This window comes from Cyphomyrmex costatus, unplaced genomic scaffold, assembly GCF_001594065.2.
Source record: "Cyphomyrmex costatus isolate MS0001 unplaced genomic scaffold, Ccosl1.0 scaffold120, whole genome shotgun sequence".
Lineage (NCBI taxonomy): Eukaryota > Metazoa > Arthropoda > Insecta > Hymenoptera > Formicidae > Cyphomyrmex > Cyphomyrmex costatus.
Window position 1 is genome coordinate 812,200 of NW_017275174.1, and position 15,750 is coordinate 827,949.

General features: G+C 37.1%; 1 protein-coding gene across 4 annotated transcripts in view; it reads left to right on the forward strand.

Moving 5' to 3' along the window:
• The first annotated feature begins 3,151 nt into the window (after positions 1-3,151).
• The window catches only part of RhoGAP19D (Rho GTPase activating protein at 19D), a 36,571-nt gene continuing 23,972 nt past the window's right edge, over positions 3,152-15,750 (forward strand). For all 4 annotated transcript variants that reach the window (XM_018546594.1, XM_018546608.1, XM_018546601.1 and 1 more), the window contains exons 1-2: positions 3,152-3,381; positions 9,646-9,707. In XM_018546594.1, the coding sequence (XP_018402096.1) occupies positions 9,657-9,707 (51 nt within the window). In that variant the 5' untranslated portion in view covers positions 3,152-3,381; positions 9,646-9,656. The remainder of the gene's footprint in view (positions 3,382-9,645; positions 9,708-15,750) is intronic.

Genomic DNA, 15,750 nt, shown 5'->3' on the forward strand with positions numbered 1-15,750 from the left:
ATAAATTCAACTAAAAAATTTTTTAAAAAACGATGTTTATGGGATGTTATAATAGTCTAACTTTTTAATAATATTAAAAAGACTCACATGATTGTCAAGAATTGATTGTGTTGATAACAATCTTAAATTTAATTATTGCAAAGCTTCATTAAACTGCTCAGTAAACTAAAAGACAATCAAAACAAAAATTAAAAATCAATATATTAAATACTATGAAATCAAAATCAATTTAATATTTATATGAAAATTTTATAAATTATATAATGCAAGATGTTGTTACTTCAAGATTAAAATATAAAGTGATCAAAAGGTGAGCAGTATAATAGAAACTTGTACACAATGTCAAAAAGAATAAACAATAAACATTTCTAATTAAAAGAGTGAAAGAACGCAAATTAAACATATTTTTTTACTCTTTTTGATATCATTTTATGTCATTGTAACGGTCACATTTGGCGAAACATTTATTTTGCGACTATTAAATGTTTTGTTTGCTATAGGATAAAGCATAATTATTTCATTAAATTTAAAAATGTAATCTTTAACCAAGAAAACTTCCAACAAATGTAAAATATACATTCTCCTGAATATGCCCATTATATTTTGCTCAAAATTTACATAATTTATGTATGTACTAAAAAATAAGATGGTCTATATACAATTGGATGTTATATACTTTTTATGTGATTGTAATCTAAGAATTTTGCTTGTGTGTGGCAATACAAAATAAAACCCATGGCACATACAAAAACGTAAGACAATAGATCTGTTTTTTGTGGCTGAACTAGTGTACACTTTTGGAACTTAAAAGGCATATTATATGTTTGTTATTTATTGAAAGCGTGAAAGAGAGTTCTATAGTGCAGTCTAGTGCAGAAAACAGATCAAATAAGACAAAAGTAATAATAATAAGAAAACTGTCTATGATTTGCCAATTCTCTTATTGTTACATTTTACGGTTTTACGTTTTTCTATGTGCCATATGGGCTTAAATCTTCATCAATGCATAAATGTCATTACTGTATTACAAAAATCTTGTAATAATAAACTTTAATATTAAATAAAAAGAAAATTAAAAAAAAAACAGAATGTTTAATCATTTAACCCGAATTTGCACAAAGTACAACATGCGGCATTCAAATAATATGATACGTATCAAATCTTATAATATATAAAGATATTTGATCAATGTGTTGCATTTTATTGGAAGAACTATAAACACAATCGTTTCTTTTAATTGCATTTACGGATGGAAAAATCCTTCTGTATAATTAAAGTATCGACAACAATGAATTGTGCTACATTTCAATACGAAAAACGGAAGAAAATTAAAAACTTACAGTTTCGTTATCGGCTTCTGTGATTTTCGATAACGAAAACTGTAAATTTTTTTTCCGTTTTTCGTATTCAAATGTAGCTAGCGCAATTCATTGTTGTCGATACTTTAATTATGCAGAAGGATTTTTCCATCCATAAATGCAATTAAGAGAAACGAGTCTTTAACTAAGTAAGTAATGATAAAACAGGTGGGTCCAGCATCACCTTAAGCCCATTCTTCGTTAGTTTGTTTGTCTAACGGAGCGATAATCATGGACATAGAGAAGATTCGAACCAAAAAATCGTGAACATTACCGACACGATCGTGGACATTGGCTACATAGTTCAATGTCCACGTTTTGTGGACATAGAGGCGCTTCGCTCATCGCGCCTACTGTGAAATGTGAACTAGGTATCAAGCTTCTCTCGGTTTGCAGTTCTATGAAATTCGATGTGTCGCTACGCTCCCTGACGGGAGAAATTGGAATTAGCGCGAGTAGGTAAAGGCCATCATGGGCCTTCTACAATAAGCCAGAAGTCATAAATCGGAAGTAAGAAACTAAAAATTGACGACTGTGATTGGTCCATTTCTAGCTTATGACTTATGATTTGTGACTTACGGCTTATTGTAGAAGGCCCATCACACGTACAAAAATTTTAGTAGAATCGTAAGGTCTTAAGCAAATTGGCCAATCACAGTTTAGCGTATGAAAATGTGAGATCGTAATCTTGATTGTGATTGGTCGATTTGCTTAAGACCTTACGATCCTACTAAAATTTTTGTACGTGTGATGGCCTTAACTTTCTCCTAAAAGACAAGATCCTATTGGTTATGTTACCTACTCGTAGTAGTTCGATCGGTGGCGCTAAATGAAGACTCCATCGAATTTTCCCAATTGCGCACCATGTGATTTCAACCTTAAGACCACAGCACACACTTTTGCATGACGCATAATAGAATCAACAAATCATAATCCTTTTTTTCCTCCCACTTCATGGAAGAGAAGCATTTTGATTGGTTGATTCTCTTATGCGTTATGTATAAAGCCCATTCTACAATGGGCAGTGGCAATAGTCGATTAAGGAATTGGTGTAGAAAGTAACAAATTATAGTCGAATGTGTGGAGGATAATTAACTATCGTTGGTCGATTTCGACGCCTATTCCTTAATCCACTACTGCTACTGCCTATTATAGAATGGGCTTAAGTTTATTTTCTAATATGATTGATTATATACATTTAGATGGGGCGAACAATTACATCAAAGAACTTTATATAGTTGCAAACTTACCTTTTCTACTGAGCGCAGCCAATAGGAACACTAGTGAGAAGAAGCGGGGTAGATAACTGATATTTTGCGCTGGGGGAGCAACGTTCTCGCTTCTCGGCTGCGCCGCGCAACGCGATCTGCGCACCGCGCATTCGGACTCCGAGTTCGGAGACTTCGGTGCGTTCGGAGTAATCGGAGTGAGTCCAGTCTGGCCATGTTATTAACGCGATCGTCTCACACGTCGTCGTTAATAAATCATAGTGCCGAAAAGGTAGTCGCGCGTCCCGTGTGACGTTAGTTTTCACCACGACGACGGTGCCGTCTTTCCGGGATACGAGAGAATGTTTGTAAAGCCACGGAGCCCATGGTTAGCTGCGTCATGTGCGTTTCTCTAGTGTCACAGAATTGAGGACTCCCTCTTCCCTCGCTTGTCCCCTCTAACCCCCTCCCCCTCCTCCCCCTCCCCTTAACTTGTGTCGAAGTACTTTGACGGAAGAGCGAGAGAGAGAGAGAGAGAGAGAGAGAGAGAGAGAGAGAGAGAGAGAGAGAGAGAGAAGAAGCAGATCGACAAGAAGAGCAGGAAGAATCCACGCTATAATGCATCCTGGAACGGCGGCCCGTCGCCGATGCGTCGTCGAACGCTGTCGGACGTTTCTCCGATCGCGCGAGGCTACGTCATCAGTCTTTCAACGCAACATCGTCGGACGCGGATGAGAAGAGGCGCCCCGCGTCTTCGTGGGCCAGCGGAGGCGCTGCGAACAGCTACGAATAGCGCGTGATATACCCTGCGCGAGGTACGTTACATTGCGTTACATACAGTTACATGCAAGGAAAGAAGCCTGGCCTGATGAGCGCTGTGAGCGGCCCCTCGAACGTAATTCACTTCTCGCCTCAGGGCTCTCTCCGTTCCCCGCTTTCTGTCCCGTCCGCACATTTTGCATTAATCCTTTACGGACCCTCTGGCACCCAGTTGCACTGCGCGTCTGTCGTACCGGTGCGGCGCGGCGCGGCGCGGCGCGGTGCAAGTACGGCATACTCCGTTTTCGCAAACGTTACCCTGCGTCTAGGATTAAGCCCGTGTCACGTTACACATTAGTTCGAGTCTACAATAAGTCGGCAGTTTGTATAAGTTAAGGTTTGTTTTTTATTTCTGCACTACATGCATTCCTAGTACATTGCATTAACACTTTTTCTTGCTTTCGTAAATATTAAATATATACTCTCACTTTAAATTCTAAAAGTATACACTAGGTCAGCCACAAAAAAAAAACAGATCCTTAGGCCCAGTTTCACAATTTACGATTAACTGTTATTTCTCATCTCTTTCTAATTCTAGAATTAAGGATTAAGATAAATCTCGGTTAAGAGTTAATTGTGAAACTGTGAGCTTTAGTGATTCTGAAGGATAATCGGTTTAGTTGGGATTGATCGAAATCGGTAAATTAGTAGAGTTGACCAGCAGCCGATTTCTAAGACTACCGACTCGTAGACTCAGACTTAGAGATTGAGGAGATTACAAAATGAAGATTAGAATTCCACCAGTTAAATAATCTTAATTTTTAATCCGTGTTGTTCTAATTGGCTGAATTCTTATCTTCGATTTGTAATCTGTAATGCGTAGTATAACATGGGCTTTAGCGCATTTTGCTCCGAAATCGAAGATTGCGGCTTGCGATTCCTCGCTCCAAAATGCCATCAAAATCCAGATTCCCGATCTATATTCCGTTTCCCATCGTCAACAATATGAAAAGAAAGAATCCCTGGTTTCCGATTTTTCAAGGAACATGACTCTTTTATCCTGCAAGCGATTAATGAAGAAGACGCGCGTTTAACATTTTGTAAGTTGAAAAAATAAGATAGCCGAACAGTTTTCTAGGAAAAATAATTTTTATGCTCTAAATATATCGGTATAGAGATTTATAATTTTATATTAACACCAACATGATGTGGATTTTAAATAACATCATGGGTTTTAAATCCATACTATGATGATGTGATATAAATATAAGATGTTTGTAAATTCACATCATGTTAATGCTGATATAGACACTAGGAGTTATAAAGCCATACCATGTTGGTGTCAATATTAACACTGATATTGTAAGAATTAAATAGACACTATCACATGATTAAATATTTTTTATATCTAAAAGAAATTATATATTAAGTTACCAACATTAATTAGTAGCAATTTAATATAAAATAATATAGCAAATTCTCTAACATTTGCACTACGTTAGATTCGTACATATTAAAAGCTGCAATGCATAAAATTAGCAAAGTTAATTGTGAAAGTAAATAAATAATTTAAATAATTAACTACTTAATTATGATGTTGTCACGTTATTTAAACGAATATATATATATATATATATATTGTATATAATATAAATTTTTTCAAACTTCAATAGGTCTGTGTTTTTCATAGTTGATCAGTTTAGTACGAGTACACTCGTACTTAAAATGAAGTAGATGTATATATATTTGAAGTTTACGAAATGGCGAAAGGGAGCAAAAAAGTTTTACTATGGTAAAGAACATTGCTATTATATGTACAATTGCATGAGAAAAAAATTGATTACGTAAATTGGAAATTTAATAGATATAACTGGAAAGATACACGCACTGAGATAAAAGTGTTTAGTATTTATTATTATAGTTTAGTAAAATACGTATTAAGAGATTCATTTTTATATTTTCAATTTTTATTACTGCTGCAATGTGTGTTAGCAATAATAGTTATATTTACAGTCCTACCAAAAAGATACATACATTGGCACAAAAAATGATTTTAAATTATAATTAATTTATGGTAAAATTTTAATAAAATATTTAACACAGGAGTATAATTAGAGAAGCGGAAAATGTTATTTTCTAAGATTGTATGTAAAATATGGTATATAGGTTTGTATATACAATATACGTGCATTAAGAAAAAAAATTGTTCGTTTGACTAAATTAATTCAGTAGTTTCCATTTTTTTCATTGAAAAATATTATGCATTTCAAATTCGATTGTGTGTAGCATCAACTTATTTGACTTTAAGCGAGGCTTAAAACTCTCTCTCTCTCTCTCTCTCTCTCTCTCTCTCTCTCTCTCTCTCAAGCCGAGAGTTTTAAGTCTTGTTTAAAGTTAAAATGACGAAAATAATCAGGCTTAAGTTAAATATGATATATGTTTGATTTAAATTCTTTATACATTCTTCATTGAAAGAAATATAAATACCAAATTAATTTAGTTATATGAACAATTTTGTTTATCAGTATGCCTGTGTCTGTATTTTATCTTAAACAGTTAAACAGTGATTTTCGTTTATTTTAAAGTTTCTAAGTTTGGTTAATTTTCGGGAATGCGATTGTATTCAACGTGCGGTAGCATCGACAGTAATTTATCGGAAACGATTCATGATGAGTGTCGCTCTGCAATAATAAATAAAGCGATTAAAATCGTGCACACATATGCACAACACATGTACGTAGAATGCATCAAAGGCACGTGCGTGGTGCGGCTATTAATTGCTGATTACGAACTCGAAACAACATCGCGTTTTCGAGCGAACGGCAGGACGGAAGGCGCCAACATTTTGCGCATTTCTGCTTTTAACTGTTATCAATTTAATACAATGCAGCATTTTTCATGCGCCTGTCATGTAAAATTACGTAGTTCTGTATTTGTAGCTGCATGGAAAAGTTTTTAAATATTTTGTTGAAATATTTAAAAATTTGGCTGGATACAGGTCTGAAAATGAATATGTTTAAATATACAGTTTAATTATATTAAACGTTCAAGTTAGTTATTAGAATATTCAAAACTGTTTGTAGCACTACATCATGCTTGAGCATCCTATATGTAATTACTTTGATAGTCCAACATAATTATTTTCAGATCTAATATCTAGCTAAACTTTAGATACTTCAGCGAAGTAGCTCTTTCCATGTGAATTAGTACGTACGTATATATTCTCTACTTAAAGTGAAATAGAGATTTAAAATTTGGCGGAAAAATGAGAAAAAAAATTCTATTATAGTACAGTCTGCAAAAATAAAAAAATTTATTATTAGCAATTCAATAAAAATAACTAGGTCAACTAAAGGTGTCTTACACTATGAGAGAAAAATTTTTGGTACTTGTAACTGTGATTACGTATTACTATAATGATTATTACTTTCTCTCTCTCTCTCTCTCTCTCTCTCTCTCTCTCTCTCTCTCTCTACTCTCTCTCTCTCTGTTATAATGTTAACAATATAGAAACTATATATGTCTAATTATTTATAAACATAGTTAGCAACTATAAATTATACATGGTTATTATTACCACAAAAATTACAATTATTATTATTTAAATATAATTTATGGGGTTATTTATTGAGACGTTTATAAAACCTGAAAATTATTGTGCTGAGAGAAAAGATTTTGTTATTTGTGTCTATAATTACACATTATTATAAAATATAGTTGGTTCAAAAATGACTATAATTTGTAGTTAGATTAGTAACTACAAATACAATCATTTTTAAGATAATAAATATAATTATAATCTTTTTGGGTTATCAATTATATATATTTGTTAATAGAACTATTAGTTCTATTAAGTATAAAAAAAGTTATTATTAACATTATAGTAATACAATTATTTATATCGACATATTCTCTATTTATTTTTAGATCTATATCTAGCTACATTTTTTAATATTTCAACAAAAATTTAAAAATTTCTTCTGCGTGCAGCTATAAAAACTGATTTAATCACTTGAAATATCTCCGTTGCTTGTACCGGTGCCAAAAAAATAAGTAAGAAGTAAAAAAAAGTTATTTGACTCGGAGGAATAAATATCTTGGTTCACAAGATTTCAGTCTAAACTTAAAACTTATAAAATTTTCCAATTTTATTAATGTATTTGAGTATAAGTTTTTTCACATAAATTAATTCTCCATGTCGTTTTTACATAAAGAATATCCAGACGGCTTACCGGAGAAATCAATACTTTACAAGATGTTTCATATTTTGCGTGCCGATATATATTCCAACACGAAACACGATCTTGTGTGTGGTATTCGCTTTTCAAGCGATCAAGTTGTATGAAACTTCTCGCACGCGCGCGTGCAAGAAACTCGGTATTTCGAGCTTTACCTCCGTGATAACGTTAAAGCGCGATTTCCATTTTCGTTGGTTATTTCGTTCGCTCGACTCGACGGAATATTCCGTTTCCGATTCCATAAATGCGTTCTCGCATCGATCGAAATTATCGCACGGTGGGTGCGGCATGTGTATGCATTTGTGTGCGCTCTTCCTTCAAAATTTATGATAAGCTCACGATGATAGGCTCGCGCGATGATCCATTCGTCCCGATCGCGATTCAGCATTGCGTGAAAAATCGCATGGAAAGCAAACGAGGCCGCTCCCCGAGAGTCCGTAATGACGGATCGCTTTTTGCGAGAGAGCCTCTCGCGATCTCCTTCCAATCGGGCCGCGCGATGCAGCTGCGGCGAACCGACGACTTCGTCTCGTAGTCCTCGACACACGAAGTAGCGGCTGCATGCGACGAACTCGATCGCGATCTCTTCACGCTGTCGTAAAAAAAGAAAATAACGCAAAAAATAAACGCGAACACCCGTTGCGAGGGGAGTCAACCGCGTTTCGGAGTAGGTAATTACCTGCCCAGTGTCTGTACAACCCAAGGTACAACCGTTCTCGTGGTATATTACTACATATATATACATATAACGCGCGGATATGCACGCTCGGTTTTGTCGTGTTATTCCCGTACAGGAAAAAATCTAGTTGCATAATTATCTAGTAGATATTTCAATCAGAAGATCAGATACTTCATCTATATAGTGAAGATTTTATTTAGAATTCTTCATATATTTTTTCAACATTTCTGTATAATTTTATAACTTCTTAGAAAATTTCTTTAATTTTCTTATAGAAATTGGAACACTTTTTTGGGAAAAGAAATTCTACACATTTTCTAGAATTTATCAAGTATGTGAATTTTGAAATATTCTAAAATTTTTCGTCCTGCAATATCTATGAAAAACTTATTTTTTTAATAGATATTGTAAAATCTTAGAATATAGGTATGTTTTCAGAACTCTTCCCACAAAATATGATAAATTTTTAAAAATATTACAAAATATCAGATAATTTTTTTACGATTATACAAAAAGAACAGTTTTGCCGAAGTATATGATATATATATATATATATATATACTAAAAATTTAGATACAAATCTGGAAATAATTGTTATAAATATTAATAGGTTTGAGAAAATTATACATAAAAGGTCATTATTACTAACACCAATAATCATAAAAGTGCAGCTCCTGAAGCTTAATTATTTTACCATACATTTATGGTCGCAAATACCAAACACTTTTCTCTCATGGAAGCTTCCCTCGTACAACCAAAACATTTTTCTCAGTGTACGTGCGATTTGCATGCAGTCGAGGGAAAGTTTCACGCTGACCGTCCTATGGCACCCCGTTTTGCCCTTAATATTTTGTATTACGACACGTCACCGATCAACCGCAACGATAGCCGAGGTTGCCTGCAACAAGAACATTTTCCAATATGCGTGCGTGCGTTCGTGCGTGCGTGCGTGCATGCGCCAGCGTTCGCGATGCCTTTCGTTTCTCGCATAAAACCACGTCAATTCGCTTAATGACGTTAATTCTGCGGATGCCAAGATGTCGTTCAAGAGTGAACGACGAGTCTCGATCGTACGAGGTCAGAGTAGTCGGCCGTTCGCGATTTGATGGAGAGAATCATCGACCAAGATATATCGCGATTGTTACTCGATCTTCGCGCAAATCACCGAGAAAATCCTTAAACAGCAGAAAATGTTTTGTACGATCGTCTATTTATATATGAACCATATTAATTCGCTCGAAAAATTCAGTTAAATTAGCCGTAACTTGATAGCCTTTGAAAACAGGATCAACAATTTATCAAATTCATCTATCTATGAAGCTTGAATTGATTTTATGTTTTTTAATTGAATTTATTATTACGATAATATCTTCGTCTAATATCGCTGTATTGGCCGGTTTCAGGACAAGGTGCAATGGCTGACGACCGAAATAACCACCGGGGCTTCGTCAGGCAGCCGCACGGGGTAAGTGACGTTTTTTGCCACGTTAATCGCCAAATAGATTGAGTCGCCGATTAGCGTGCCCTCGCGCACTCGGTCCTCGGCGCAACACGCGGAATTTGCGTAATTTTAGAAAAGCTGTGGAGCCGAACGAAGAGCGAGGCGAACGGGAGTTATATCTCGCGGTCGTCGAATCGACCACGTGGCCGCACCTTCGATCGTCCCTCCTGCGAGAGCGTGAATTTTTAGATCGCCGTCCGGAATGCACTCCACGCTCTGACATTGACCGCACTGCCGCCGCACTCATCTCGCGAGAGCAGCGGCTCTCATTTTCCATTCTGATCATGGATGGATTTCCTCCGTGAAACTCTCTCCGTCGGACAAGAGAGACAAACGAGATAATTCATTTTCCGAGGTTTGCGGTTTTACGTCAATGAAGCTTGGTCCATCGAGAAACGAAAGCAGTATATAGGATCATCATTATGTAATTTGTCGCGAATCGCTGACGTCTGTCATCGAAATGTTTCGAAACTCGCGCTGCGGATACATTTCAGAAACTCGATGAGCCACGTAAACCACAGTTTGACGGCTACTTATCATTTTGTTAGCTAAACGCTCTTCGCTTGAAGAAATAAATCACGATACACGATCGTACCGAGAATCCTGCGAGAAGATTTTTTGGTAAACCATCCTAAGAGAGAGAGAGAGAGAGAGAGAGAGAGAGAGAGAGAGAGAGAGAGAGAGAGAAACATACTACTATTTTTTTTTATTGAGCACTTTAAGAAAAAAAAGCATTCTCTCATCAAAATCGCTAATCAAAATACGATTAAAAGTCTAATACGATTAGAAAGTAAATTTTACTATTTTTTTATTATTTGGTTAACCAAATTAACAATAAAATAAAATAATAATATTGATTGAAAAGCAAAGGAGAGTGACGAAAGATACTTTCGTCATCATACGAGTAATAGAAACCAAATAATACATAACCAAATAGTACATAAGCATAAGTACAAAATAAAAAGAAGACACATAATAATAACAACAATGATAACAAGCCAAAAACAAATTCATGTGGCGTTGTAATTTAAAGTAGTCACATAATTTACATTTAAAGATACCTAAAGAGATAGCGTTATGAATGTCAAGTGGGATATCATTCCAGAGAACTCATAGAGAGAGTGAGAGAGAGAGAGAGAGAGAGAGGAGGGAGAGGGAGGGGGGGAGAGGTAAACGTGCGCGCGATAGCAGTTTGCGTAAATAAGCAGCTTAAAAATAGTTCACCGAGTGTGTTATATCGGAGAGCAAATAAAGCCTACCCGGCTTTAAAGTCATAGAGCACGAAAATTTCCCTGAAAACACTCACATCTCTCTGCTCTCGTTCGTTTACCGGGACGCGAAAAATCTTCCGAGGCGTACTTTTGCGAAGGTGTCGTCGCGTCACTTTAGCGGGACACATAAATAAATAAATTTACGTTCGCCACTTGACAAAAAAGACACTTACATTTGTAAGAGATTCTTCATCGAGAAATTTTTTTTTAGTTTCACATGACGCTCTCCCTACATACTGCATTTGTCGGAGAAAGTGGTGCGTTAATAATATAAAGCTGACAGTATAAATGTATGTAGAATTAATGGTATGTAGAATAAATTGTTTTATAGTTATTGCAACTATAAAATATACAGTTTTTATTTTTGAGGAAGATATTTATATACAATTTTGAGCTAATAAAAAACCGCAGAACTTCGTGAACAACGTAATCTTAATCTAAAATAATATTAATCCTATGTTAATACATGTCAAATTTGTATAGTTTTCACCTCTATAGTTGCTGTTTTTTTTTCCTAAGTATGTACCTATGTAATTATTTCGTGTGTTTTTATTTTATAGTAACTGGTAGCAAGTATAGCGCAATTACTTATATTGTTCCATGTTTGCATCTTACAGATAATCTTCTTCAAAGCGCTCACTTAAGTTTGTCTCGCATTGACCCATGGCATAATCACGCAGAACGTACCATTATGCTCGCTCTTTCGCCACAATGCTCGCTCATCGATTACTTCTCCGATTAGTCCATCGTGTGCGCCTGAAGATTCACTTACGATGACGCAAATCCGGCCGACATGTCGGAGAGCATCGTGCGTGGTCTCATTGAAAAAAAAAGAGAGGGAAAACGGGCGATGTCTTCGAGAAAAAGAAGACATTTGGACGTAAAGGGCAATCACAACGATCGCGTCCAAAGTTAATGAGATCTACACTCTAAATTTCTTGCAGTGAAATCTCATTCCAAGAGAGTGAAAATATAATACACCCACCCTTGAACAAAAGTGAAATTATTTCAATACAAAATTTATTTCAAATATATACAAAAATATTTTACTTTTTGAAAAAGAGAGTTAAAATTTACTCTAAGACGAGTGAAAAATTGTCACTCTTTTTCAAGAAGTGAAATGTTTTTATACATTTTTTTCAAGGGTGATTGTGTTTTTACTCTCTTGGAGTGAGATTTCACTTTAAAAAATTTAGAGTGTAATCGAGTGCTGGAAATCCTTTGAATTACAGAACGAGGATGACTCGCGTTATTTTCGTAGGGCACGCTAAATTCGTAAAATCGTGAAGTGTTGCGCAATCGCATGACGTTTATAACACTTACGACTAAATTACGGTTAAATTATTATTAAATCGCAACGTCGTCTCGAGTACCGGCTCATCACGGTATAGGACGAGGAGCGAGGCTCTTGGCGCAGCAATTCGCGAGCGTGTTCTCGTTCAGAAGTCACGATCTCTAGTGAAAAGAGGAGACATACGTAAGAGGCATTCTTCAGACTCCTGAGATCGTCACGCAACGCTAATTAATCAATTGTTGCTACTCCATTCTCGTATCTCTAATTTGATTCTGGCCATGCCTTTGCTTTGACCACGCTTTCTGTGTCTTCCCCTCTGTTTTCTTTTTCAATAAACATTTCGATACAGTTGCGTTCGTTTCATTCCGAGTTTAAAAAAATATAACGTGGTGTGTGCGGCAAAGCTGACAGCGACTCGTGCCGATCGCTAGCATGCGCTTGCGTGCAAAATATTACACGAGTCTGTCGCAACTGCTCGCGAAAGCGCGTCGGCCCGTTGCTGACAATGAATCCTTTTCATCGAAACGAAGCGAGAAACGTTGAAAGTTATCGTTCCGCAATTCGCTTTTAACACAGGGACGACGACGGCTCCCTTCGCGCTTTCGATGCCATCGCGGTTATCAATTCGATCTCGCGAACCTGACGAGTTGCCATCATTTGCGGAGCAAAAGGCATAACGTAACGGTCGACAAAACAAGAAAATTAAGAAGATACATCCTGTAATTTTGCTTCAGTCTTTGACCACATCTCCATCGAGAAACTGATTTCGAAATCGCCTTAACCGCGTATATTAAGAAAAAAAAGAGAAACGTGAAGATTGCGTATTATATGACTTTGGAAAACTTTTGCTCAGAATGTGGATCTGGCTTGGAGTTGAGTTCCTCGATCGAAAGCAAAAGGTTTTATTTTCTCCATACTTAAATTAAACTTTCTTTGAGAGCTTCGAGTTCTTTTTACTTTTATTTCTTCTTATTATTGAGAATAAATAACAGGAATCTTTTGCGTGTTTATTTTCCTATATAAATGGAAAAATGCTTCCTTCGATTTACGATGGAAGTTGTGCTATTTTTAGCAATCGATACATTGCATGTTTCAGCGGCAAAACGAAGGGATCTCGCAGAGATCCATGATCGGAGAATTGATCGACCGGTTTAACTTTCGCAGATGACGAACTTTCGCGTTTTTCGACCGTGAGTGTCGTCTCTGTCTGTGTCACGAATTCGACCGCAACATCCATTAAACTTATCGTTGTGACGCACGCAGGCGCTTTCACGCAAACCATTTTGATTAAGTATTTCGACAAATTTCTTGTTTTCCACATTTTGAAACTTTATGTCAAACTTTACTTTGTACAAATATGTTTTTCTCTTCACTGAACGAGAGGTGGAGATTCATTGGTCTTTTTATATCCGTGTATACCCAACGCCAATGGCAGATCATTTGAAATATGTCGGAGCTTTATTTCATGGAAAGATTATATAGATTATGTGTTCAAAATTAAAGTAGAGTAAGAAATATAAAAATATTTTAATATGCGACTAAATATATATATCATGTGCGATATTGATGTAGTAGTTAGTAGTATATAATGGTATGTCAATGTCTCGTACCTAAATCGTATGTATTATTTAAATCGCATTTATTTAATCATTAAAATAGCGATCCCATCGGAGTTTGGACGCCAGCACACAAAACAAAATTTAATGTTTGATCCGGAGATTAGACCATGGCATTCTTATGTATAATGTTACAATATTTGCTTCATAAAATAAGTTTTATACTCTGTATTATGTATAAAACAATTTCGGTTTGTTGGACTAGAGATTACATGAACAAACAATGTTGAGTTCTTCGAACTAGGCATAGATACCTAGGATGAAAGATTAGTTAGTTAGAAAATGTGTACGTATATATTGATGCAGTAGTGCATAATGATATCTAAATCCTAAATCAATCCTAAATCAATAAAACAGACAACTTTAGGATCCTCTTAATCCCTAAGCATCATTAGTGATCGTTTGAGAACGTCATGCGCCGTTGGCTCATTAAGGGATAAGGATCAATGAACCATTTACTCATTAAAGAGAAAAAAGTTGAAAGAGCATACTCTACGTTGTTTTAAGAGGAACGGATATCCGTGAAAGAAGAAGAAGAGAAGCTCCAAAGGAGAAAGGACAGAGATAAGACGCGTCAAGTCGAGAGGTCCAGCCGTCGGTCACCGGTGACGGACGGCTCGAAAACGCGCGTGCCGTGGTCGCGGCTATCGCCAACAACTATCGTTGTTTTGTAGGAGGTGACGATAACGATGACGCGACGTCGTCAGGAGGGAGTAATGCGCATCGTGCTCGCGAATTCCCCATGGCTGGGCCGCCGTTGGACGGCAGTTGGTCGCGGCAGTATCGCCTTGACCATCGGCCATCGCGCCGGTTATGGCCGCGAACGACGACGTCGACGTGACGTTCACCGGTTCCGATTCTTCCGCCTCGGAATCCACGTCCCGACAAGTAATCATACGACGATTCGCGTGCAAATAACCGTACGACGACGGGTTCTCGTTGCCGGATATTTCAACTCGACGGCAAGGCGCCGCGCCGCGCCGCGCCGGCGATAACGATAACGACGTCGATCGCGACGACGATGATTTACCCGCTGGTGCATGCCGCGGAAAATTAAATCCGCAAGAGAAAACTCGTCCGTCATCTCTCGCGATGAGTTTCATGCTTGATTAATTCACGGGTAAGTCGATCGACCGACGGCCTAACGCGAAATTCGTCCGACGAGGAGCCACCGAGCGTTTTCTTTTCGAGAAATAAAAGACACCGACAGGCGCTTTTGACAACGCGAGCGTGAATATATCGTTAAAAATAATATGCATATCTCTCTTATCAATTTTTCAGCAAAATGGATCATTCCCAAGACTAAAATTAGAAATGTAGGACATTCGAATTCTGGTAGCATTAAGCATTTAGCAGACTGCGCTTGTTCTTTCAAAGATAGCCATCCTTTAGCCTTGGAAAAAAAGACTTCAGGCAACATTTTGCAAATTTGTACGGCCAATTATCCGCTTGTTCAACCGGCTTGGAGTCTCCTGGGAGATCGTACGTTTGCGTGCGGCCGGATGTGATATTCTTGTTCTCCTAGATTAACCGATTTCACACTCGGCGTCAAAATGAATTTCTCGCGAGAGGTGCGAGTTTCCGGGCGCGAGATCATTTCCCGCTCTTCTTTCGCTCCTCGCTTTTCATCGGCTCGGGAGAGCCGTGGCCCGCCTCTCTTTCCCTGAGTCAGTTCTCCTTTTCATTTTCTTTCGGCAACGCGTTACGGCGAGGTCACATCATCATGGAAGCATTCTGCCTTTTAAATACGACACGTTTAAGGCTCGCGCTCGCCTCGATTCGAGGCACGTACACGACGACGAAAAGGAAACGACGGCGCGCTCAAT